At 41.0% G+C, this 26,839-nt stretch overlaps 1 protein-coding gene across 1 annotated transcript in view; it reads left to right on the top strand.

The window, feature by feature from the left end:
* The window catches only part of LOC128647319 (phospholipid-transporting ATPase IC-like), a 304,249-nt gene that overhangs the window by 13,694 nt on the left and 263,716 nt on the right, over positions 1 to 26,839 (top strand). The window contains exon 3 of the mRNA XM_053700103.1: positions 22,829 to 22,927. Within this exon, the coding sequence (XP_053556078.1) occupies positions 22,829 to 22,927 (99 nt within the window). The remainder of the gene's footprint in view (positions 1 to 22,828; positions 22,928 to 26,839) is intronic.

Raw genomic sequence — 26,839 nt, 5'->3', positions numbered from 1 at the left:
CGATTCCTACTCTCCAGACTGTCTACAAGGCCAGAGAAGAGGACAGCCTTTTTAGATTGCGTACAGAATCTAGTCTCCTTAGGAGTAATTGTCCCGGTACCTACATCATAAAGAGGTCTGGGGTTCTATTTAAAACTCTTTGTGGTTCCCAAAAAGGAGGGAACCTTTTGTCCAATTCTGGACTTGAAGTGCCTAAACAAATTTCTAAGTGTCCCCTCCTTCAAGATGGAGACAATAAGATGAATCCTTCCCCTGGTTCAGGAAGGACAGTTTGACCACCATAGATCTGAAGGATGCATACCTTCATGCTCTGATCCAGAAAGGCGAACCTCAGGAACTAGAAATGTTCCCTGTGGATCAACACTTCCAGTACATAGAACTTTTGTTTGGCTTAGCTACTGCTCCAAGGATATTTACGAAGGGTCTAGGGGCTCTTCTAGCGGTTGCCAGAACCCGAGGTATAGCAGTAGCTCCCTACCTGGACGATATCTTGATACAGGCACCATCTTTTCATTTAGCAAGGGATCACTCAGAATTTCTTCTTAGTCTTCTTCTGTCACATGGATGGAATATAAACTTGGAAAAGAGTTCTCTTACTCCAAATACCAGAGTGAATTTCCTGGGCACAGTTATAGACTTTGGGTCCATGAAGATCTTTCTAACAGATTAGAGACATTGCAAGCTAACATGTCCTGCCCCCCAGGCCTCTTTGAGACCTTCAGTGGCCCAGTGTATGGAGGTGATTGGACTCATGGTGTCTTGTATGGACATCATTCCCTTTGCCAGATTCCATCTCAGACCTTAACAGCTATGCATGCTGAGAAAATGGAATGGTGACCATTCCGATCTGTCACAACAGATAGTACTGGACAGCCTGTCGGGAGACTCGCTCTCTTGGTGGCTCTGTCAAGATCACCTGTATCAAGGCACGTGCTTCTTGAGACCGTCCTGGGAGATTGTGACTACGGATGCCAGTCTATCCAGCTGGGAAGGCACAGGGGCTGTGGACTGATCTATATGCATTTCAATTTTGACGAGAATGTCCCTTTAAATGAGAAATAGAACTCACAGATTTGCAGAAAGCTGTTTAATGTATTAAGATAGACTGTGTGAATGAAAATGATTTGTATAAAGAATGTTGTTGTACCAAACTGTATCAAATTATAAAATAAAGTGTTTAATTTGTCCTCCATTAAATTTGTTGATTCCTTTGTCTCCCTTACTATCTAAAAAAAGTGAGTAACCCTACTGAGGTCATTCCAATGCATTAAAACAATTATTAGAAAATACTGTCATTGTTTGGATTTTGACTGGCATGTACAACAGGTGACACACTAACAATAATGATTAAACACAAGTTATGGGATATTAAATACTAAACTGTAATGTCATTTGGTTAATAATGTATAGTTACAATACACTTTCATTATTTATTTTAAACACAACTATCCCTAAGTTGTTATAACTATATTTCTTTTAATATCAAATTTGTAATTGTTACACCATATTTTAGCTTGTAAAACTGCAATTGCAAATTAACATTACCCTACCTGCAATACCTATACTCATTTAGCAAATAAATGTACAAAAATCTGCAGTACAAGATAATATAATTTATCATTTGTTACTTAGTTGAAATAATTTTTATTGCAAAACATATAAAGAGTACATCACACCTTGTACATTTTTCATTTAAATATCATTGTCTCTTTTTCTTTTTGATAAAAGTCCATCAGTTAAGAGTCTATTATAGGTGTTATGGTTTAATAATCAGAGTTTGAAAGTAGATGGGTCTTCCAATTGAGCAGCTAGTGATTGGTTATTTAGACCAGCAGAATCTAACAGTGTGATTTAAAATACAATCATTAATAGCGACAAGGATTGGGGAATGCAGCAGATCATTAACAGAAGACATGAAATTTTCCGTGGCATCCCCTTCCTCTCCGTACCGCTTTGTTGTGTTTTCTTAAAACTTTTCCCTCTTTCCCTCCCCCATTAAACTGTAACAATAAACAATAACCCCCCCCCCCTCCCACACTCAATGTAGCATCAAACATCAACTTGCCTGTTCTTTCTTATCACCTATCGCCGATCCGAGGAGAGAACCTCATTTCCTCCAGACACTTATAGGTTTCTACAGTCGGTTGTCGTGTCTTAACCCCCTATATATTTCAGTTCCTGTCCTAGATCTAAAGTGGTAGTGGGCCTAGCCTCTCATTCTATGTCTGATTAGTATCCGCTTAAAATCCAATAGTTCCAGACTTTTAAAAATTGTTCATGGTTGGCTTGTATAAATGAAACTGATTCAGATAGCTTGTATATTGTCTTAATTTTCCCCATTACCTCTCCCCATGAGGGTATCCCTACCTTCCAGTAATGCGCCACACATATCCTAGTACATAAAATGTGTATGAATGTGTTTGTGGCTGAGTTAAAGGGTTTTATATGTTCATTTAACAAAGCTTGAGTCTTTGTCAGGGTAATATTTTCTGAGATCACCTCACTCAACAATTTAGATAAGTTAACCCATATCTGTTGTACCTGAGTGCATTCCCACCACATATGAATATATGTTCCTGCCTCCTCACAGCCTCTGTAGCAATTTTTACTGTCGTTTTGAGTGTAGTGTGATGTGATCATTGGAGTAAGGTACCACCTAAAAACAGTCTTAATGCAGTATTCTTTAAAATCTGCACTGATCATACCCTTACCTGAGCTATGAAAGATCTCTTCCCATTCTACTTTGGAATATGTTATATTAGTATCTTGTTCCCACTTTTCCATTAGGAGAGATTTAGAAGTGTATTTGGCTGTCTGTAGTGTTATGTATAGGGTAGAGATTAATTTTTTATGTAGAGAATCAGTACTACAAAGTTTTTCTAATGTCGTCAAGTTCTGTCTGGGATGTTGGGGTAAGACCTTAGAGATGGTTGATGCGATCTGTAGATATAGGAACCAATGTAATTTATCTGGCAGTATTTTTTCTTGTATTTGTTGGTGTGTAGCTAATTTTCCTTTGTGGAGAAAATCTGTAGCCTATAGAGACCCTTATTTGCCCATTTACCAATTAGTCCATGAAAATCTGGGCCCATCAGTGTCCGTAATGGCCTCATTAGTGAGTCTGATGGTAATAGCTTTAGAGTAGTGGACAGCGAGTGCCACATTGACATCATCTCTCCTGCTATTTTCGAGGCCTTTGTCAATTTAAGTATATCCTTCGGGTGTTCCCATAGGATATCTTCTGTGCTAATCTCGCTGCTTGATAATAATTAAGCAAATTTGGCACCCCCACCCCTCCTAATTGTTTATGTTGTATTAATACTTGTGAGGGTATTCTAGCTTTCTTGCTACCCCTTATACACCTGATCAGATCTGTCTGAAGTTTGTTTAGTTCTAGTAATGGGATCCTAATCGGTAAAGACCAAAAAAAGTATAATAGCCTAGGGAGAACTTTCATTTTGATTGCCGACAATCGGCCATACCAAGAGAAACCTCCAGCTTTCCAAGTTTTAATCTCTTTTCTAATTACCTTGTACAAAGGAACATAATTTAATCTATATAATTCTGAGATATCACTTGACATCCGAACCCCTAGGTATTTAATTGCTTCTTTAGCCCATTCAAACAAAAAAATGGTTTTGATGATCTTTTTAGTATGGGCAGGAAAGGCAATAGATAGCGCCTCACATTTTTCCTGATTGACCTTATACCCTGAGATGTCAGCATAATCTTGTAGGATACGATACAAATGAGGTAGGGACTCCATTGGTTTGGTCAGGGTGAGAAGGATGTCATCTGCAAATAAAGATATTTTAAATTCCTCTCTACCTATCAAGACTCCATGAACTTCTGGGGTTAAACGAATCACCGCTGCTAAGGGCTCTATGCAGAGAGCAAATAAAAGTGGCGACAAGGGGCAACCTTGTCTTGTCCCATTCCGGATATCGATCCTTTTAGATTGGTAGCTTGCCGCTCTGATGTGCGCTGTGGGGTTAGAATATATGCTTTTTATAGCTTGAACAAATTGACCCTGAAATCCCAGCTTGCTTCAAACCTCAAACATAAAATCCCAGTCTATTCTATCGAACGCCTTCTCCGCGTCCAGAGACAGGACCAGAGAAGGCGTTCGCGTCTTATTCAGATAGTCAACCAGGGAGATTGTGCGCCTTATATTATCAGGGGCCTCTCTTCCTAAAATGAACCCCACCTGGTCCGGGTGGACCAAGGTCGGTAGATGTGTTTTGAGTCTATTTGCCAGAATCTTAGCAAAAATCTTTATATCTTGATTGGTTAAGGATATGGGCCTATAGTTTTGGCATAATTTTGTATTCCTTCCTGGCTTAGGGATCACCACTATCTTAGCTTGCAAAATTTATTTTGGGATTTCCCTACCTTGTAGAATGTTGTTGCAAAGTGTTACATGTGGGGTTAGAGTCGATTTAAAAAGTTGGTAATATTCACCCGGAAACCCGTCCGGGCCTGCCGCTTTTCCCGGCTTAAGTTCTTTAATGGCTATCAGGACCTCCCTGGCTGACACCTTCGCATTCAATTCATCCCTGATTGTTTTATCTATTGGTGTTAGTTTAGCGTCATCTAGAAATTTATGTAATATCTGTCTTGTCCGGTCATTCTGCATTGTTTTTTCCCCATCATAAAGATGGGCATAATATTGAGCATAGCTATCAGCTATTTCCTGTGGATTCGCGGTACATGTACCATCATTCTTCTGCAAGACTGGTATGGAAAAGGACTTTGTCTGTTCTCTGAGCTTGTGTGCTCAATACTTATCTGGCTTATTAGAATAGAGAAAATAATGTGCTTTCAGCTTGTGAGCTGCTCTGAGACGCCCTATTCATAATCGTTGATAATTCTATTCTCTTTGCCTGTAGTTCTTGAAACACTGTCGCTGATTGGCCCTGTTGGTGTAGTCTAGTAAGGGTATCTATTTGAGCTTGTAGAGAGTCTATCTGGTTTCTGTTAGCCTTGGTTAGGGCCGCCTTTTCTTTAATGAGTAACCCTCTAATAAAAGGCTTGTGTGCTGCCCAAGTGTTAATCGGGTTGGAGGTGGAACCCATATTTAATGCCCAATATTCTGACATAGCTTGTAAGATAGAGTCATGTATGCCTGGTTGCTGTAGGACATAAGGGTCATAGTTCCAGGAACGTGCTGTGCTAACCTGGAATGTTTCCCTTATGTTTACTTGAACTATGGAGTGGTCTGACCAAGCACAAGCGTGAATGGTGGAGGATGTCAGGTCAGGAATCCAAATCTGGCTCAAATAAACATAGTCTAACTTTGAGTATGTTTTATGGGCGTAAGAATAATAAGTGTAGTCTAACGTTTTCCCATATAAAGTGTCCCAGGAGTCTAGAATGTTGTGAGACAGAAAGATCCTTTATTTTTTTAACCATAGAGTTGTGTCTTAATTGTTTTTGGGTCAATTTGGTCTGGTCTGTACTCCTGGTGTTTATACATTTCTATATTAAAATCACCACCTAACAGGATCCTGTCTTGTGACCACTGGGTTAGCAGATAGGAAATGTGCGTGAAAAAAGATATTTGTGTCTCATTGGGTGCATAGATGTTGCATAGGACAATTTGTTTATCCTGCTGCCTCCCCCTTACTATTAAAAACCTCCCTTCTGGATCTCTAATCATTTCCTCTACTACGAATCCTAGGGATTGGTGTATAAGAATTGATACCCCCCTTTTCTTTTTGTCTGTTGCTGAGTGATAGTGTTGAGTAAAGCATCTCAACCAATATTTCGGAACTACTTCTTTGGTGAAGTGTGTCTCCTGTAGGAATATTATATTAGCTTTTATTCTCAAATACTGGGTCAACGCCGTCCGTATTTTAAGGTCTGTATTGAGGCCTCTAACATTATGCGAAACTAAACGAATGTCAGTAGTCATTACTTACTATTTGAAGCTTGGGGCTCTCCTCCCCGGATCCGCCTCCACTACCTCCATTACAGCCTTCTTTAGAAACTTCAAATAGGTACCTCCTTTTCTAGGAATTCCGCATGAGCAGGATAAGTAATGTAACAGAACAAAAACAAAAGCAAGAACAGTCAAGTTACAAAGTATTTTCAGCATAATATCTGTACAACAGTGAGTGAAAACATTAAAAATAATGAAAAACAGGTATCTCCTACATTTGTTAACTATATGTAGAAGTAAAACATAAAAAATGAAAAAGCCTCCCGGTCCCTCCCTCCCCCCCCCCCTTTGTTCTATCCACTTTATGGGTGTTTGTATACTCCCACTGCTAAAAGGTTAACGTTGGGCATAGAAAGTGTTCATGCTTTGTTTCTTCTACAAACAGACCTGTCCCTAAGCCATCTATATCAGTAGATGGCATTCAAAACCTTCATTTCTCGATCTCCAAGATTTGTATCTCCAGTACCGCCACAGTCAATTGACCACCAGGGCGTATACAAAGCAGGAACCTCATGTCTTGGCTTTCTTCTTCGTGACTTTTGTCCACCTTTGCTTTCGTGGTTGACTAGACCCAGATGATTGCTGTGTTGTGTCCTCCATTTGCTTCATTTGTGGTAATTCCGGCGTCTCCAAATGTAATTGATTGCAGATTGCTGGGATCTCTGCCGGCTCTCTAAGACTCATAGATCTGCCATTGTGCAGAATGTTTAAGTTGAAAGGGAATCCCCACCTATATCTGATTTGATGTTTCCTCAAGAGTGTGGTGAGAGGTCTCAGACCGCTTCTCCTCTGTAGCGTTTTGACACAGAGGTCTTGATAAAATTGGATTACTGATCCTTGGAATTTAAACGTAGGGTTCTTCCTAGCCACTGCAAGGATTTCCTCCTTTTCCTGAAATCTAAAGAATTTGACCAGCACGTCTCTAGTTGGGGCTTCTTCCTTTGGCTTGGGTCGCAGTGCTCTGTGTGCTCTTTCTAATTGAAATTTCTCTTCATTTACCTCGACTGTGATGGCCTGAAAAAGAGTTGATGTAAATAAATGCTCAATTCATCTGCCGCAACAGATTCCGGTATCCCTTTTAATCTTAGATTACATCTACGGCTTCTGTTTTCAAGATCTTCTAATTTATCTTGCATTTCAGTAACCTTTTGCTGTTGTGCGATAAGTTGTTGGTTAACACTTGTGAGCTCTTCTGTTACTGAAGTTTCAACCTCCTCCAAAGCCGCCACTCTAGAGCCTAGTTCCGTGACGTCTTGTTTTATTTCTGTCAGACTATTAGTCACAGTGCTTTGGAATGCATCAAATTTTTCCCAAAGTTTATTAAAGTTCTTATCAATGTCTTGTTTAGATACCAATGACCTAAGCAATGACCTGACCTTAACGATCGTCTGGGGTTGTCATGTTCCTTGTTCAGAGGAGAATTGCCTGGTATTTTGGGGCTGGACTGACCTTACTTGGCAACGATCATCTGGGGTTGTCATGTTCCTTGTTCAGAGGAGAATTGCCTGGTATTTCGGGGCTGGACTGACCTTACTTGACACTGGTCTTAAAGAGGCTGCTTCCAGGTGGTAAATCGCCATAGAACAAGCCACTGAGCTGTTGTTCGTTCCTGGTAGAGCGTTTCTCTCTTTGTATGCAGATTATTATGACCCTGGGGAAGTCTCCATATGGGTGATGGGGGAAACCAGACGTGGACTCCTTGCCCAGTGTGCTTAGAGGAATATGGCTGCACCTCACTGATGAGGCCCATAGGAGGCCGCAACGATCGTCTGGGGTTGTCATGTTCCTTGTTCAGAGGAGAATTGCCTGGTATTTCGGGGCTGGACTGACCTTACTTGGCGGGATCAGACTGATATACTTCAGGAAAGTTTTCTTCTGTGAAAAGTACACTGGTCTTAAAGAGGCTGCTTCCGGGTGGTAAATCGCCATAGAACAAGCCACTGAGCTGTTGTTCGTTCCTGGTAGAGCGCTTCTCTCTTTGTATGCAAATTATTATGACCCTGGGGAAGTCTCCCTATGGGTGATGGGGGAAACCAGACGTGGACTCCTTGCCCAGTGTGCTTAGAGGAATATGGCTGCACCTCACTGACGAGGCCCATAGGAGGCCAAAACGATCGTCTGGGGTTGTCATGTTCCTTGTTCAGAGGAGAATTGCCTGGTATTTCGGGGCTGGACTAACCTTACTTGGCGGGATCAGACTGATATACTTCAGGAAAGTTTTCTTCTGTGAAAAGCACACTGGTCTTAAAGAGGCTGCTTCCGGGTGGTAAATCGCCATAGAACAAGCCACTGAGCTGTTGTTCGTTCCTGGTAGAGCGCTTCTCTCTTTGTATACCAATGACCTAAGGTCAGCTTTAGTGGCAGGTATAGAGTCATCCTCAGTAAACTGTGAGTCTGTTTCAGAGTCTATTTTCTCTTCTGCAGCATTGCTAATTGTTTCTATAACCTTTTCTCGTACAAGTTTAAAGAACATGGTAGCTGTTGGTGTTTTAAGTCCTTGAGAGGATTTAGTTTGTTTTCTTGCTGTCATGTCAGCCGTTAAATGTTCGTCTTTGGAGAGAAATAATAGTAGTTTTAAGTTAGGGATACTAGCATATATTTATTTTTATTTTGTTGTGTTATTTGGTCCCATATATCACCAGTTGTGCTTGTGATGTATGTCTACCCTGCACCCGCCTAGAGGTCAATCTATATTTGTTGATTATTTATTTAGCATGGCGTTGTCTGTGGTAAACTAATAATGATGGGATTTTACTTTCCTTGGAGCTTGTTTCCTTTGCTTGTGATAGGTTACATGTACTTGTAGCTATTTCAGTATCCCTTACTGTGGATTACATGTGCAGATATAGGTCAGGCCTCAGAGCATCTCAATAGTAGGCTTTCAAGTTATTAGCTGTGTTAAAAGATGGCTCTGCCTATAGTGTATTAATATGGTAGTTTGTGAAGAGATTTTCACCTCAGCATCCTAATCGTACAACATTAGCAGCATAGTTTTCATATCCTTCTGCACATATTTGCCGTGTGTTAGATTAAAACTTCTTCTTTTACTAACTGTTATTAAGTTCAGAGCCATGTGTAATTGTAAAATGTGCCATTAAGCTCTTGTCATCCCCTTGCCTTTATGACTCGTTATTGTCAGTCTTTTGTATATGAGCTAAGGCAGCCAGACAACATAGTTTCTATATAACCTGTCACCATCAGGAGGCTATATTTCACAGCTGGTGGTAGCTATTGTGCTTAGTCGACACTTCGCCGTTTACTTAGAATACCCCTGTACCGGAGCCATTAGTAGCTGTGCCATGCAGGTTAAGAGCCGCCAATCTTTTCAACCACCCTTCAAACTATTTGTCCCATAATCAGCCCGGCACAGTGCCGCTTACTTGTATGATCGGGTAGGATCTGGAATCCGGTTCTAATAGCGAGCCTCCCTTTGCAGAGTCTCCCTTTGCCTTTTGGTTGATAGACCTCGTGGTAAAGATGGCGGGCGGCTCTGCATAATCTCTCCTCCACCCGCTGCTTGTCAGATCTTACAGTGACTGAATCAGCCTCCGATCCGCCCCAGTAAAGTTTACAACACCTCCATTGTCACTCTTTTGCTTCTTTAGGTAGATAATTTGTTACTTAAAGGGACACTGAACCCAAATTTTTTCTTTTGTGATTCAGATAGAACGGGCAATTTTAAGCAACTTTCTAATTTACTCCCATTATCAAATTTTCTTCATTCTCTTGGCATCTTTATTTGAAAAGCAATAATGTAAGTTTAGATGCCTGCCCATTTTTGGGGAACAACCTGGGTTGTCCTTGCTGATTGGACAGCACCAATAAACAAGTGTTGTCCATGGTTCTGAATCAACAATTTGCTGGCTCCTAAGCTTAGATGCCATCTTTTTCAAATAAAGATAGCAAGAGAACAAAGAAACATTGATAATAGGAGTAAATTAGAAAGTTGCTTAAAATTGCATGCTCACGAATCACGAAAGAAACTTTTTGGGTTCAGTGTCCCTTTAAGGTCCACCACAAATAATAACACTTCTTTATCCATTATTCCATGATTTAGGAAAAATGTTTTTGGAAATAATGTTTTATTGTCACAATTCATCATGTTATAGTATGACTTCTACAGTTTCTTAAAATTAATTATCAATTAAATCTAGGTAACTTTTGTATTGGAACAATCTCTAAAAATATATAATTGAATAGCTAAATCCACTTAAAATAATGCATTTTAAAGTGGAATTTATCAAATTGTTTGTAAAAATTATGATTATCTCTTGTTGATAAATTAAATCTGCAAGTTTTATTTGCACCTGAGGAAGGGGGAGGAGCCCTGTGATGCATAGTGGAATGTGGACCTCATTTTGTGTTTTATTGATTTAATTGTTTTATATGTATGAACTTTTAACGTGATACAGATTGATTTACACACCCTGTATTATACAAACTCAGTGGTTTTATTGCATTTTTATACAGTAAATAAATTTACTGTTTATTTACTTACGGCTAGATCTAGAGTTTGGCGTTAGCCGTCAAAACCAGCGTTAGAGGCTCCTAACGCTGGTTTTGGGCTACCGCTGGTATTTAGAGTCATGTAGGTAAGGGTCTAACGCTCACTTTCCAGCCCCGACTTTTCCATACCGCAGATCCCCCTACACCATTTGCGTATCCTATCTTTTCAATGGGATCTTTCTAACGCTGGTATTTAGAGTCTTGGCTGAAGTGAGCGTTAGAAATCTAACGACAAAACTCCAGCCGCAGAGAAAAGCCAGGAGTTAAAAGCTTTCTGGGCTAACGCCGGTTCATAAAGCTCTTAACTACTTTGCTCTAAAGTACACTAACACCCATAAACTACCTATGTACCCCTAAACCGAGGCCTCCCCACATTGCCGCCACCCTATTAAAATGTTTTAACCCCTAATCTGCCGACCGCACACCGCCACCACCTATGTTATACTTATGTACCCCTAATCTGCTGCCCCTACCGACCCTATATTATATTTATTAACCCCTAATCTGCCACCCCCAACGTCGCTGCTACCTTACCTACAATTATTAACCCCTAATCTGCCAACCGGACCTCTCCGCTACTATAATAAAGTTATTAACCCCTAATCCGCCTCACTAACCCTATAATAAATAGTATTAACCCCTAATCTGCCCTCCCTAACATCACCGACACCTAACTTCAAGTATTAACCCCTAATCTGCCAACCGGACCTCACCGCTACTCTATTAAATTTATTAACCCCTAAAGCTAAATCTAACCCTAACACTAACACCCCCCTAAATTAAATATAATTTTTATCTAACTAAATAAATTAACTCTTATTAAATAAATTAATCCTAATTAAAGCTAAATACTTACCTGTAAAATAAACCCTAATATAGCTACAATATAAATTATAATTATATTGTAGCTATTTTAGGATTTATATTTATTTTACAGGCAACTTTGTATTTATTTTAACCAGGTACAATAGCTATTAAATAGTTAATAACTATTTAATAGCTACCTAGTTAAAATAATTACAAAATTACCTTTAAAATAAATCCTAACCTAAGTTACAATTAAACCTAACACTACACTATCAATAAATTAATTAAATAAAATACCTACAATTATCTACAATTAAACCTAACACTACACTATCAATAAATTAATTATATAAAATACCTACAAATAAATACAAATAAATAAACTAACTAAAGTACAAAAAATAATAAAATAATTTACAAACATTAGAAAAATATTACAGCAATTTTAAGCTAATTACACCTACTCTAAGCCCCCTAATAAAATAACAAAGCCCCCCAAAATAAAAAATGCCCTACCCCCCAACATTACAACCCACCACCCACATACCCCTAATCTAACCCAAACCCCCCTTAAATAAACCTAACACTAAGCCCCTGAAGATCATCCTACCTTATCTTCACCACGCCGGGTATCACCGATCGGTCCAGAGGAGGCTCCTAAATCTTCATCCAAGCCCAAGCGGGGGCTGAAGACATCCATCATCTCCGGCTGAAGAAGTCCATCATTGGGCTGAAGTCTTGATCCAAGCGGGGGCTGAAGACATCCATCATCCGGCTGAAGAAGTTCATCATTGGGCTGAAGTCTTGATCCAAGCGGGGGCTGAAGACATCCATCATCCGGCTGAAGAGGTCCATCATCGGGCTGAAGTCTTCTATCAAGCGGCATCTTCAATCTTCTTTCTTCCGGAGCCATCTTCTTCCAGCCGACGCAGATCCATCCTCTTCTACCGACGCCTACTCGCCGAATGACGGTTCCTTTAAATGACGTCATCCAAGATGGCGTCCCTCAAATTCCGATTGGCTGATGGAATCAGCCAATCAGATTCAAGTTCAATCCGATTGGCAGATTGGATCAGCCAATCGTATTGAACTTAAATATGATTGGCTGATTCCATCAGCCAATCAGAATTTTCCTACCTTAATTCCAATTGGCTGGTAGAATCCTATGAGCCAATCGGAATTTGAGCGACGCCATTTTGGATGACATCCCTTAAAGGAACCGTCATTCGTCGGGAAGTCGTCGGCCAGGCTGGATGTTCCGCGTCGGCAGGATGAAGATGGATCCGGAAGAAAGAATATTGAAGATGCTGCTTGATAGAAGACTTCAGCCGGATCATGGACCTATTCAGCTCCCGCTTGGATCAAGACTTCAGCCGGATCATGGACCTCTTCAGCCCCCGCTTGGGCCAAGACTTCAGCCGGATCATGGACATCTTCAGCCCCCGCTTTCGCCAAGACTTCAGCCGGATCATGGACCTCTTCAGCCCCCGCTTGGGCCAAGACTTCAGCCGGATCATGGACATCTTCAGCCCCTGCTTGGGCTTGGATGAAGACTTCGGAGCCTGGACGGATCGGTGATATCCGGCGTGGTGAAGACAAGGTAGGGAGATTTTCAGGGGCTTAGTGTTAGGTTTATTTAAGGGGGGTTTGGGTTAGATTAGGGGTATGTGGGTGGTGGGTTGTAATGTTGGGGGGGGGGTATTATATGTTTTTTTTTACAGGCAAAAGATCAGAATTCTTTGGGGCATGCCCCGCAAAAGGCCCTTTTAAGGGCTGGTAAGGTAAAAGAGCTTTTCAATTTTAATTTTAGAATAGGGTAGGGCATTTTTTATTTTGGGGGGCTTTGTTATTTTATTAGGGGGCTTAGAGTAGGTGTAATTAGCTTAAAATTGTTGTAATATTTTTATGTTTGTAAATTATTTTTTTATTTTTTGTAACTTAGTTCTTTTTTTTATTTTTTGTACTTTAGTTAGTTTATTTAATTGTATTTATTTGTAGGGATTTGTATGTAATTTATTTATTGATAGTGTAGTGTTAGGTTTAATTGTAACTTAGGTTAGGATTTATTTTACAGGTAATTTTGTAACTATTTTAACTAGGTAGCTATTAAATAGTTATTAACTATTTAATAGCTATTGTACCTGGTTAAAATAAATACAAAGTTGCTTGTAAAATAAATATTAATCCTAAAAATAGCTACAATATAATTATTATTTATATTGTAGCTATATTAGGGTTTATTTTACAGGTAAGTATTTAGCTTTAAATAGGAATAATTTATTTAATAAGAGTTAATTTATTTTGTTAGATTTAAATTATATTTAACATCTATTATAGTAGCGGTGAGGTCCGGTCGGCAGATTAGGAGTTAATTATTGTAGGTAGCTGGCAGCGACATTGTGGGGGGCATATTAGGGGTTAATAAATATAATATAGGGGTCGGCGGTGTTAGGGGCAGCAGATTAGGGGTACATAGGTATAATGTAGGTTGCGGTGGTGTACGGAGCGGCAGATTAGGGGTTAAAAAAATATGCAGGTGTCAGCGATAGCGGGGGTGGCATATTAGGGGTTAATAAGTGTAAGGTTAGGGGTGTTTAGACTCGGGGTTCATGTTAGAGTTTTAGGTGCAGACTTAGGGAGTGTTTCCCCATAGGAAACAATGGGGCTGCGTTAGGAGCTGAACGCTGCTTTTTTGCAGGTGGTTTTTTTTCAGCTCAAACTGCCCCATTGTTTCCTATGGGGGAATCGTGCACAAGCACGTTTTTGAAGCTGGCTGCGTCCGTAAGCACCGCTGGTATTGAGAGTTGCAGTGGCGGTAAATTATGCTCTACGCTCCTTTTTTGGAGCCTAACGCAGCCATTCTGTGAACTCTAAATACCAGCGGTATTTAAAAGGTGCGGGGGAAAAAAAACCAGCGTTAGCTACGCGGGTTGTTACCGACAAAACTCTAAATCTAGCCGTTAGATTGTTTTGTTTCTATTTGTGGCACTGTCTTTATTATACACATTTCAATTAATCTACTGAGACGATAACAGCCTAATAAGAAACACCCGGCTAGATTACGAGTTTTGCATTATGAGGGGCACAGTGCTAACTTGCACGTTATTGTCACCGCTCACTTCTCTACAGCGCTGGTATTACAGGTTTATAAAAACCCGGCGTTACCTAAATTACAAAAAAAAAAACACTAAATTGGACAAAATAAAAAAATAAATTATCAGATATTTAAACTAATTACACCTAATCTAATAGCCCTATCAAAATAAAAAAAGCCCCCCAAAATAAAAAAGCCCCCTACCCTAAACTAAACTACCAATAGCCCTTAAAATAGCCTTTTGCGGGGCATTGCCCCAAAGAAATCAGCTCTTTTACCTGTAAAATAAAATACAAACCCCCCAACAATAAAACCCACCACCCACACAACCAACCCCCCCAAATATAAACCTAACTAAAAAAACCTAAGCTCCCCCATGCCCTGAAAGGGGCATTTGTATGGGCATTGCCCTTAAAAGGGCATTTAGCTCTTTTTCAGCCCAAAAGCCCTAATCTAAAAATAAAATCCACTCAATAAACCCTTAAAAAAGCCTAACACTAAACCCTGAAGATCCACTTACAGTTTTGAAGACCGGACATCCATCCTTAACGAAGCTGGGAGAAGTCTTCATCCAAGCGGCAAAAAGTCCTCAACAAAGCTGAGTGAAGTCTTCATCCAAGCCAGCAGAAGTGGTCCTCCAGACGGGCAGAAGCCTTCATCCAGACAGCATCTTTTATCTTCATCCATCCGGCGCAGAGCGGTTCCATCTTCAAAACATCCGGAGTGGAGCATCCTCTTCAATCGAAGTCTTCTTGCAGAATGAAGGTTCCTTTAAATGACGTCATCCAAGATGGCGTCCCTTGAATTCCGATTGGCTGATAGAATTCTATCAGCCAATCAGAATTAAAGGTGAAAAAAATCCTATTGGCTGATGTAATCAGCCAATAGGATTGAGCTTGTATTCTATTGGCTGTTCCAATCAGCCAATAGAATGCAAGCTCAATCCTATTGGCTGATTGGATCAGCCAGTAGGATTGAAGCTCTATCCTAATGGCTGATTGCATCAGCCATAGGATTTTTTCACCTTTAATTCCGATTGGCTGATAGAATTCTATCAGCCAATCAGAATTCAAGGGACACCATCTTGGATGACGTCATTTAAAGGAACCTTCATTCTGGAAGAAGACTTTGATTGAAGAGGATGCTCCGCTCCGGATGTCTTAAGGATGGAGCCGCTCCGCGCCGGATGGATGAAGATAGAAGATGCCATTTGGATGAAGACTGTCAGGGTGCAAGGAATCAGACTGAGACGAGAAGTGCAAAAATAATCACACTTTTATTAATAGCAAAAAATAATAAAAAGTCCACAAGTCAAATAACAAGCCAGGAATCAAAACCAGAGCTTGTAGTCAGACGAGCCGAGTCAGGAGCCAAAGCAAATAGTCAGATGAGCCGGAATCAGGAACAAGGAAAACAGCAGAGTCAGGAACAAACCAGGGATCAGGAACCAGGAAGGACGTCAGGCAGCCAGGTAATACACAGGAACTCTCACAAACAGGTCTGAGACAACGCAAAGGCAAAGCATACTGAATAGATGCCCTTTAAATAATAAGTGATGACATCACAATTCTGAGACTGCATCCTGTCTCACATGGATGATGCACACCTGGCCAGAAAAGGAAGTGCAGGAATTGAGCAGCATCCCCCACAATGCACCATAGTCAGGAAGAGAGGTGAGTAAAATGGCTGCCAGCAGCACATGGCAAACACAACAGGGAAAAAACCCTGACAGTACCCTCCCCTCAATGACCCCTCCCCTGCAGGAGGACAAAAGGCTTATTGGGGAAACGGCATGGAAGGCACGGAGGAGGGCGGGAGCATGAACATCAGAGGAGGGAACCCAAGAACGCTCCACCGGACCGTAGCCTCTCCAGTGAACCAAATACTGTACATGGCCCCTGGACATACGAGAGTCAATAATGCTGCTGACCTCATACTCCTCATGGTTGTCAACAAAGATAGGATGGGGACGAGGGATCACAGTGGTAAACCGACTACAACCCAATGGTTTCAAGAGGGAGACATGAAAAACGTTAGAGATGCGCATAGCAGGGGGAAGGTCAAGAGCGTAGGCCACAGGATTAACCCGTCGGAGTATTCGAAAAGGACCAACATAACGAGGAGCCAAGTTATTGGAAGGCGCACGAAGGTTCAAGTTGCGGGAGGACAGCCAAACTTTCTAACCAACCTGGTAGGAAGGTGCGGGCAGACGCCTACGATCAGCCTGGAACTTTTGGCGCTGCATAGAACGATGAAGGCAATCCTGAATCTGCACCCACGTGGAAGGGAGTTGCCGGAGATGCTCCTCCAAAGCCGGAATAACCTGAGACATGAATGAATCGGGCAACAATGATGGTTGAAACCCATTATTCGCCATGAATGGGGATATCTTGGAGTAAGCATTAATAGCACTATTATGAGCAAACTCTGCCCAAGGTAACCATTCAGACCAATTATTGTGGTGATCTGAGACATAGCAACAGAGGAACTGTTCCAGAGCTTGATTAGACCGTTCGGCAGCCCAATTGGATTGAGGGTGATATGCCGAGGAGAAGGAAAGCTGGATCCCCATTTGAGCACAAAAGGAACGCCAAAATCTGGATACAAACCGGCTACCCCGGTCCCACACTATCTGCTTGGGTAACCCATGTAAATGGAAGACTTCCCGGGCAAAAATTGAAGCAAGCTCCTGAGCTGTAGGCAGCTTCATCAAGGGAATGCAATGTGACATTTTAGAAAAACTGTCAACCACCATAAGGATAACAGTATTGCCATTGGAAACAGGGAGCTCGACAATGAAGTCCATGGAAAGATGTGTCCAAGGACGCTCACTATTAGCAATAGGTTGAAGAAGACCCACAGGAAGACGTCAAGGAGTCTTATTCTGTGCACAAACTGAGCAGGAGGCAACATACGCAGCAACATCAGAACGAAGACCTGGCCACCAGAATTGTCGAGTGACAGACCAAATCATTTAGTTCTTATTTGGGTGACCTGTGGCTTTAGGATACTAGTAAGTGTGCAAAAGTTTAGTTCGAAGATTCTCAGGAACAAAACACTTACCACTAGGTTTCTCAGGTGGTGCATTGGTTTGTGCAGCCAGGATCTCCTCCCCCAAGGGAGAAGTCAAATTAGTATGAATGGTAGCCAAAATATGGTCAGGAGGTATAACAGGAGTAGGTACAGACTCCTCCTTGGACAGAGGTGAAAATTGTCGAGAGAGGGCATCAGCCCTAACATTCTTACTACCAGGCAGGTAGGAGACCACATAATTAAACTGAGACAAAAATAGCGCCCATCTGGCCTGTCGGGGCAACAAACGTTTTGCTTCAGATAGATAAGTTAAATTCTTGTGGTCAGTAAGAATGAGCACTGGCACGCTAGTACCCTCGAGAAGATGCCTCTATTCCTTAAGTGCCAAAATTATGGCCAGTAATTCTCTGTCACCAATTTCATAATTGCACTCCGCTGGAGACAATTTCTTAGAGAAGAAACCACACGGATGCAAGGAACCATCAGGTGTAGGACGTTGAGACAAGAGGGCACCTACTCGAGTCCAGTATCAGACGCATCGACCTCAAGAACGAAAGGCAGGACAGGATTAGGATGAGCCAGAACTGGAGCGGCAGCAAAGGCAGTCTTAAGACTATCAAAGGCCTTAATGGCAGTAGGTGACCAATGCAGTGGGTCATTCTCTTTACGGGTCATGTCTGTGATAGGTTTGACCAAGGAAGAAAAGTTTTTAATAAACTTTCTATAGTAATTGGCGAACCCAAAAAAACATTGAATAGACCGAAGACCAACTGGGCGAGGCCACTGCAGAACTGCACATAACTTGTTAGGATCCATGGAGAACCCTGCAACGGAGATAACATAACCTAGGAAGGTTACCTGAGTCTGATGGAACTCATATTTCTCGAGTTTACAAAACAGGCCGTTCTCACGTAGTCTCTGAAGAACCCGTGTAACATCAGAACGATGAGCCTCAAGTGTAGGTGAGTGTATGAGGATGTCGTCTAAGTACACCACAACACACTGTTGCAACATATCTCGTAGGTCATCATTAATAAATTCCTGAAAAACAGCAGGAGCATTACATAGGCCAAAGGGCATTACAAGATACTCATAATGCCCGCTCCTGGTGTTAAATGCTGTTTTCCATTCGTGGCCCTCCTTAATCCTAATTAGATTGTACGCTCCTCTCAAATTAAGTTTAGTAAAGACCGTAGCTCCCTTAAGGCGGTCAAAGAGTTCCGTAATAAGCGGAATAGGGTAAGCATTCTTAATGGTAAGACGATTAAGACCTCTATAATCGATACATGGTCTTAACTCGCCACCCTTTTTCTTCACAAAGAAGAAGCCAGCCCCTGCATGAGAGCAGGATTTGCAGATGATCCCCCGTGACAGAGCATCGGCAACATACTCCTCCATAGCACAATTCTCTGCAACAGACAGAGGGTACACCCGGCCCTGAGGAGGAATGGCTCCGGGTTGCAGGTCTGTGGCACAATCGTAAGACCGGTGATGAGGCAACGTACCGGCACGCACCTTGTCAAACACATCTAGGAACTCTCGGTACTCCTCTGGCAATTGAGAAACCGAAGAAGTGCACAAGAGTTTAACTGGTTTCCGAAGACAAGTGGAAATACATTGCGGGGACCACGACAAAATTTCGGACCTGCGCCAGTCAAGACTGGGATTGTGTTTTTGGAGCCAGGGATAACCCAGAACAACTGGAAAATGTGGAGAGTTTATCATCACCTGGAACTGGAGGGTTTCAAAATGGAGAGCCCCAACAGCCATGGACAATGGAGCAGTTTCGTGAGTAACGAGTGCGGGCTGAAGGGGCCTGCCATCAATGGCCTCAATAGCAAGCGGAACGGACCGAGGCAAAACAGGAATGGAGTGCTTTGATACAAAAGCACTGTCAATGAAATAGCCTGCAGCACCGAAGTCAACAAGAGCCTGGGTGACTATGGAGGAGTCCACCCATGAAAGGACAACTGTGACCAAAGGTTTCTCCTTAAGCGGTTCCGGGGACGAGAATAAACCACCCAAGGTCTGCCCCCGACAGGACCTTAGGTGTGAGCGTTTCCCGGCTGTGTAGGACAAGACTTCAAAAGGTTGCCCTGTAACCCACAATAGAGGCAGAGCCCCTCCCTCCTCCTAAAGGCCCTCTCCGCCGCGGAGAGATGTGTGAATCCCAGCTGCATCGGCTCAGCAGTACCTGGTGACTCGGGACCAGGAGGCATGGGAGGTGAGGGAGGCATGGGTGGGATTGCACACATAGGAGACAACGGAACAGGAGGCTTCTGCAAGCACTCCTTGAAAGAGGGCCTCTCTCTGAGTCTGATGTCAATTAGGATCAAAAATTACACCAATGCCTCGAGATCCTCTGGTAAATCTCTGGCAGCAACTTCGTCTTTAATAGCATCAGAGAGCCCATGAAAGAAGGCGGCAACAAGGGCTTCATTGTTCCAACCTACCTCTGCAGCAAGCGTACGGAACTCAATAGCATACAGAGCAACAGATCTTGTACCTTGCTGAATGGACATGAGTCGTTTAGCAGCAGAGGAGGAGCGAGCCGGAACATCAAATACCCTTCGAAAGGAGGCCACAAATTCAGGGTAATTTGAAATCACAGGTTTATTAGTCTCCCACAAGGGATTAGCCCAGGCAAGAGCTGTGTCAGAGAGTAACGAGATGAGAAATCCCACCTTAGCTCTGTCAGAGGGAAATGCCTGAGGTAACATCTCAAAGTAAATGCCCACCTGGTTCAAAAACCATCTGCACTGAATAGGATTGCCTCCATATCGCTGAGGTAGAGGTGCAGAACCGGACATGCTCCTGGTAGGCATAGGTGCAGCAGCGGAAACAGGAGCAGCCATAACCTGTGGGACACTTTAGTCCAAATGTGCAGTGCGAGTCAGCAGGGTTTGCGCAAATTGATCCAAGCGGTGATCCTGTACATCCATCCTGGAAATGATGACAGGTAAAGGTGGATCATTAGCACCATCAGGATTCATGGCCTTTGTGTAATGTCAGGGTGCCAGGAATCAGAATGAGACGAGAAGTGCAAAAATAATCACACCTTTATTAATAGCAAAAAATAATAAAAAGTCCACAAGTCAAATAACAAGCCAGGAATCAAAACCAGAGCTGGTAGTCAGACGAGCCGAGTCAGGAGCCAAAGCGAATAGTCAGACGAGCCGGAATCAGGAACAAGGAAAACAGCAGAGTCAGGAACAAGCCAGGGATCAGGAACCAGGAAGGACGTCAGGCAGCCAGGTAATACACAGGAACTCTCACAAACAGGTCTGAGACAATGCAAAGGCAAAGCATACTGAATAGAGGCCCATTAAATAATAAGTGATGACATCACAATTCTGAGACTGCATCCTGATGATGCACACCGTCTGGCCATAAAAGGAAGTGCAGGAATTGAGCAGCATCCCCCACAATGCACCATAGTCAGGAAGAGAGGTGAGTAAAATGGCTGCCAGCAGCACATGGCAAACACAACAGGGAAAAAACCCTGACAGAAGACTTCTGCCCGCCTGGAGGACCACTTCTGCTGGCTTGGATGAAGACTTCTCCCGGCTTCGTTGAGGACATTTTGCCGCTTGAATGAAGACTTGTCCGGGCTTCGTTGAGGATGGATGTCCAGTCTTTAAAACTGTAAGTGGATCATCGGGGTTTAGTGTTAGGCTTTTGTAAGGGTTTATTGGGTGGGTTTTATTTTTAGATTAGGGGTTGGGCACTTGAAAAAGCGCTAAATGCCCTTTTAAGGGTAATGCCCATACAAATGCCCTTTTCAGGGCAATGGGGAGCTTAGGTTTTCTTAGTTAGGTTTTTATTTGGGGGTTTGGTTGTGTGGGTCATGAGTTTTACTGTTGTGGGTTGTTTGTATTTTATTTTACAGGTAAAAGAGCTGATTTCTTTGGGGAAATGCCTCGCTAAAGGTTATTGGTAGTTTAGTTTAGGCAAGGTTTTTTTTTGGGGGGGTGGCTTTTTGTATTTTGATAGGGCTATTAGATTAGGTGTAATTAGTTTAAATATCTTATGATTTCTTTTTTTATTTTGTGTAATTTAGTGTTTTGTTTTATTTTGTAATTTAGGTAATTGTATTTAATTAATGTAATTTATTTAATTGTAGTGTAAGGTTAGGTGTTAGTGTAACTCAGGTTAGGTTTTATCTTACTGGTAAATTTGTATTTATTTTAGCTAGGTAGCTAGTAAATAGTTAATAACTATTTACTAACTATTCTACCTAGTTAAAATAAATACAAACTTAGCTGTGAAATAAAATTAACACCTAAGCTAACTACAATGTAACTATTAGTTATATTGTAGATAGCTTAGGGTTTATTTTATAGGTAAGTATTTATTTAGTTTTAAAAAGGAATTATTTAGGTAATGATAGTAGGTTTTATTTAGATTTATTTTAATTATATTTAAGTTAGGGGGTGTTAGGGTTACAGTTAGACTTAGGTTTAGGGGTTAATAAATTTAGTATAGTGGCAGCGATGTTGGTAGGTAGGTGGCGGCGATGTTAGGGGCGGCTGATTAGGGGTTAATAATATTTAACTAGTGTCTGTGATGCAGTAGTATGGCGATTTAGGGGTTAATATGTTTATTATAGTGGCGGCGATGTCCGGAGCAGCAGATTAGGGGTTAATAATTTTATTTTAGTGTTTGCGATGCGGGAGGGCCTCGGTTTAGGGGTTAATAGGTAGTTTATGGGTGTTAGTGTACTTTTGAGCACTTTAGTTTGAGCTTTGTAGCATAAAACTCATAACTACTGACTTTAGATTGCGTTACGAATCTTGCGGTATAGGCTGTACCGCTCACTTTTTGGCCTCTCAGAAAAAGCTTGTAATATTGGCGCTATGGAAGTCCCATTGAAAAAAGACTTTACGCCAATTGCGTAAGTTAATTTGCATTACGGCCAAAAAAGTGTGCGGTACATCTTTTTTGACAAGACTCGTAATAGCAGCGGTAGTGAAAAAGCAGCGTTATATTATTTTATTATTATTATTATACTTTATTTATTAAGCGCCAACATATTCCGCAGCGCTGTCCATGGATACAATTCATTTAAATAAAACAATACAAGACTTGTAAGATACAGGACAACATTTTCAAACACATACAGGAGGGATTGAGGGCCCTATTCCCGTGGGAACTTACAATCTAGCCCATATAACCCATAACGCTGCTTTTTCACTCATAACGCAAAACTCATAATCTAGTCGACCATTATTGCATTATTCTGATTGCTATATGTATTTTTTTACATTCTGGATTTGTATATAAGGGCGCTCTTATCCGCTAAACCATTTTCTTTTTCTTTTTTTGTAACTTTATATTATTTAATTTTGTCAAGGTTTTCTAAATGAGTCTCCTATACATGTTCTAATTTAATTTTGCATCAGTACCTAGTTTAGCACTAAGATGATTTATTTGCTTTTCTATTGCAGTGTATTCCACAAATATCCACTTTCAATTGGATTGTGTTCCTGATACCACTACTTTGTATTTTGCTTGTTCGAGCACTTAGAGACTTGATAGATGACATAGTAAGTAAACTATCTTTCTCTCTTTAAATATACACAATAAGTCCTATTTTAATTCAAATAAATACAAAATAGATGTGTTGCATGGAATTTGAACCTATGAAACTCAACATAGAAATCATATGCTTTGTCTTAGGGATTCCTGGATCATGGTAACCTCTATTGCATTTTTCTTTTTACTCCATAATAACATACGGTGAGATTATGAGTTTTGCGTTAGAGGATATGCAGTGCTAACGAGCAGTTGTTTCTCACTGCTCACTTACCTGCAGCGCTGGTATTACGGGTTTTTACAAACCTGGCGTTAAAAGACAAAAAGTGAGCGTAGAGCAAAATTTTGCTCCACTCTTCACTTCAATACCAGCGCTGCTTAAGTCAGCGGTGAGCTGTTTGTATGTGCTCGTGCACGATTTCCCCATAAGTATCAACGGGGAGAGCCGGCTGAGAAAAAGTCTAACACCTGCATAAAAGCAGCGTATAACTCATTAACGCAGACCCATTGATTCCTATGGAGAAACACATTTTATGTTTACACCTAACACCCTAACATGAACCCTGAGTCTAAACACCCCTAATCTTACACTTATTAACCCCTAATCTGCTGCCCCCGACATCGCCAACACCTGCATTATATTTATTAACCCCTAATCTGCATCTCCGGACATTGCCACCACCTACATTATACTTAGTAACCCCTAATCTGCTGCCCCCAACATCGCCGACACCTATATTATTTTTATTAACCCCTAATCTGCCACCCCCAACATCGTCCCCACCTACCTACACTTATTAACCCCTAATCTACTGCTCCGGACATCGCCGCCACTATAATAAACATATTAACCCCTAAACCGCCGCACTCCCGCCTCGCAAACATTAGTTTAAAATTATTAACAACTAATCTACCATCCCTAACATCGCCGCCACCTACCTACATTTATTAACCCCTAATCTGTCACCCCCAACGTCGCCGCCACTATACTAAATGTATTAACCCCTAAACCTAAGTCTAACCCTAACACCCCCTAACTTAAATATAATTTAAATAAATCTAAATAAAAATTAATATTATTACTTAAATTATTTCTATTTAAAACTAAATACTTACCTATAAAATAAACCCTAAGCTTGCTACAATATAACTAATAGTTACATTGTATATAGCTTAGGGTTTATTTTTATTTTACAGGCAAGTTTGTATTTATTTTAACTAGGTAGAATAGTTACTAAATAGTTATTAACTATTTACTAACTACCTAGCTAAAATAAATACAAATTTACCTGTAAAATAAAACCTAGCCTAAGTTAAAATAACACCTAACACTACACTACAATTAAATAAATTAAATTAAATTAGCTAAATCACAAAAATACCCCACTAAATTACAGAAAATAAAAAACAAATTACAGATCTTTAAACTAATTACACCTAATCTAATAGCCCTATCAAAATAAAAAAGCCCCCCCCCCAAAATAAAAAAAACTCTAGCCTAAACTAAACTATCAATAGCCCTTAAAAGGGCCTTTTGCAGGGCATTGCCAGAAAGAATCAGCTCTTTTACCTGTAAAAAAAAATACAAACAACCCCCCCCAACAGTAAAACCCACCACCCACACAACCAACCCCCCAAATAAAATACTATCTAAAAAACCCTAAGCTCCCCATTGCCCTGAAAAGGGCATTTGGATGGGCATTGCCCTTAAAAGGGCAGTTAGCTCTTTTGCGGCCCAAACCCTAATCTAAAAAATAAAACCCACCCAATACACCCTTAAAAAAACCTAACACTAACCCCCTGAAGATCGACTTACTGTTCTGAAGACCGGACATCTATCCTCAAGGAAGCGGTAGAAGTCTTCATCCAACTGGGCCGAAGTCCTCAACGAAGCCGGGAGAAGTCTTCATCCAAGCCGGGTGAAGTGGTTCTCCAGACGGGCAGAAGTCTTCATCCATCCGAAGCGGAGCAGCTCCATCTTCAAGACATCCGACGCGGAACATCCTCTTCATCCGGAGTCTTCTTACTGAATGACAGTTCCTTTAAGTGACGTCATCCAAGATGCAGTTAAAATAAACAAATAAATAGGGGCTTTGTGTTTATTTTAACTGCACTCTGTTAATTTCAGACTATCTAGCTGCTAATTGATCATTTTATTTGTTGTTGTAACATTTGTTGTAACTTTTGGGACATATTGTGGGAAGGATGGGGAAGGGATTTATAGCATATTCAGTGTAAAAAAGTGGCTTAGCTACCCTAATATAGGGCAATACAGGACACAGTTCCTAAATAGAGGCTCTTACATTTACCTAATATCATTTTTCCCCTCCTCCTCAATCAGCAACATTGAAGTACTTTATACAAATCACAGTTACAGAGTTGTGTTTTTAACTATTTTTCTGGCACGCTAGATACAACTTCTATTTCTGCTGCCTTTTTTTTAACTATAACTAGTAAAAGTAAAATTTTAAGTGGAAAAATATATACTTTATGTGTAGAAAGAGCATGCTATTCTCTCAATAGGGTTTTTTTCTTTAACTACACTTGCTAATGTATTGCAGCAGGTCTAACAGCCACCTAAAGCTACCCCAGCTGAGGATACAGTGAACTAAAGCCAAACAAATTACTTTCTGCATAAGTTGTCAGAGGCAGATCATGTTGAGGCCTACCTCACAGCTTTTGAGAGGATTGCTGTCAGAAAAAAATGGCCACCAGATCTAATGCTTGTTATTGTCTGTATACATGGAGATGCACATTACAACTGAAGTTGAAGTTATCACAGATATTGGTACAGTTAAGTGTTGCATTGGTGTGTTACCCTATGATATGATGTTGTGGAGAGACATCCCTCACTTTCGGCATGTGTGGGGAAATACCCTCATTAAATCAGGAAATGAACCCTTGGAAGGAACCAGAGGTAAAGGGAAAAAAAAAAACATTTTCCCATCTTCCAATACTAATTGGGAGCCAGACAGCGAAACCTTTCAGAGTGATGCCCCTACAGAAAAAAAAGTTTTTAAAGATTTAGGAATAAATCCTGAAAATGTGTAATCTTTCTAATGGGAGGACTCAACATTGATGGTGGAAAGGGAAAATGTGCACATAATGGAAGCCATAATGTCAATAGCAAAAGAAAATATGGTGAGAGCACAGAAAACTCAGGAAGCCAGTTATATTACTTATGCAAGGCTAAGGTTCTTGCAATCTTGAGATAGAGTTCTTGTCCAGATCCCTACAGTTGAAAGTAAATTCCTCGCGGGTTGTCAAAGGCCCTATATGATTATTGAACAGAACAATAATGTCAACTACAAAGTGATATGGTCTAGTAGGAGGAAACCAGATCAAATATATCACATAAATATATTTAAACAGTGGGTAGACAGAGAGGGTTTGACAATTAAAAGGTTAATAGAATTTGTGTCTAAAAATAGTTCCAGGGAAAACACATGTAATGAAGCAGGATATAATTACAGAACCTGAGAAAAGAATTCATTTGAAGCTGTGCCGGATATCTGATGCCAGAAGAGAGGTAGTTAGTGCAGAGGTCAAAAAGATGTTTGAGTTGGGAGAAATAGAAGCTTCACAAAGTGAGGAGACCAACCCAATTGTTTTGGTGTTGAAATCAAATGTCAAAAAATGATTCTGTAATTATTTTTGTAAATTGAATGACATTTTTAAATTTGTCTCAAGTGGACAAACTAATAAAGAGATTGCTCCATAAACATAAACTAAGTAAAGTTGAGGCTTAAGCCTTTGAAAAAGCCCGGCCGAAGTCGGGGGAAACGCGTCAGGCCAGTCACTGCAGACTATCACTCTATCTGGGAAGCAGAACAACCTGTTTACAGAAGCTGGTCACACGCTCAGGTTAAGGATCCGGATCACCATTACCTGATGCTGTTTGACAAAAGCTGTAAGGAGAAGGA

Source organism: Bombina bombina, chromosome 2 (genome assembly GCF_027579735.1).
Source record: "Bombina bombina isolate aBomBom1 chromosome 2, aBomBom1.pri, whole genome shotgun sequence".
In the NCBI taxonomy this organism is placed as follows: domain Eukaryota; kingdom Metazoa; phylum Chordata; class Amphibia; order Anura; family Bombinatoridae; genus Bombina; species Bombina bombina.
Note: the sequence above shows the minus strand (reverse complement) of the source record. Positions and strands in the feature narration are given on the sequence as shown.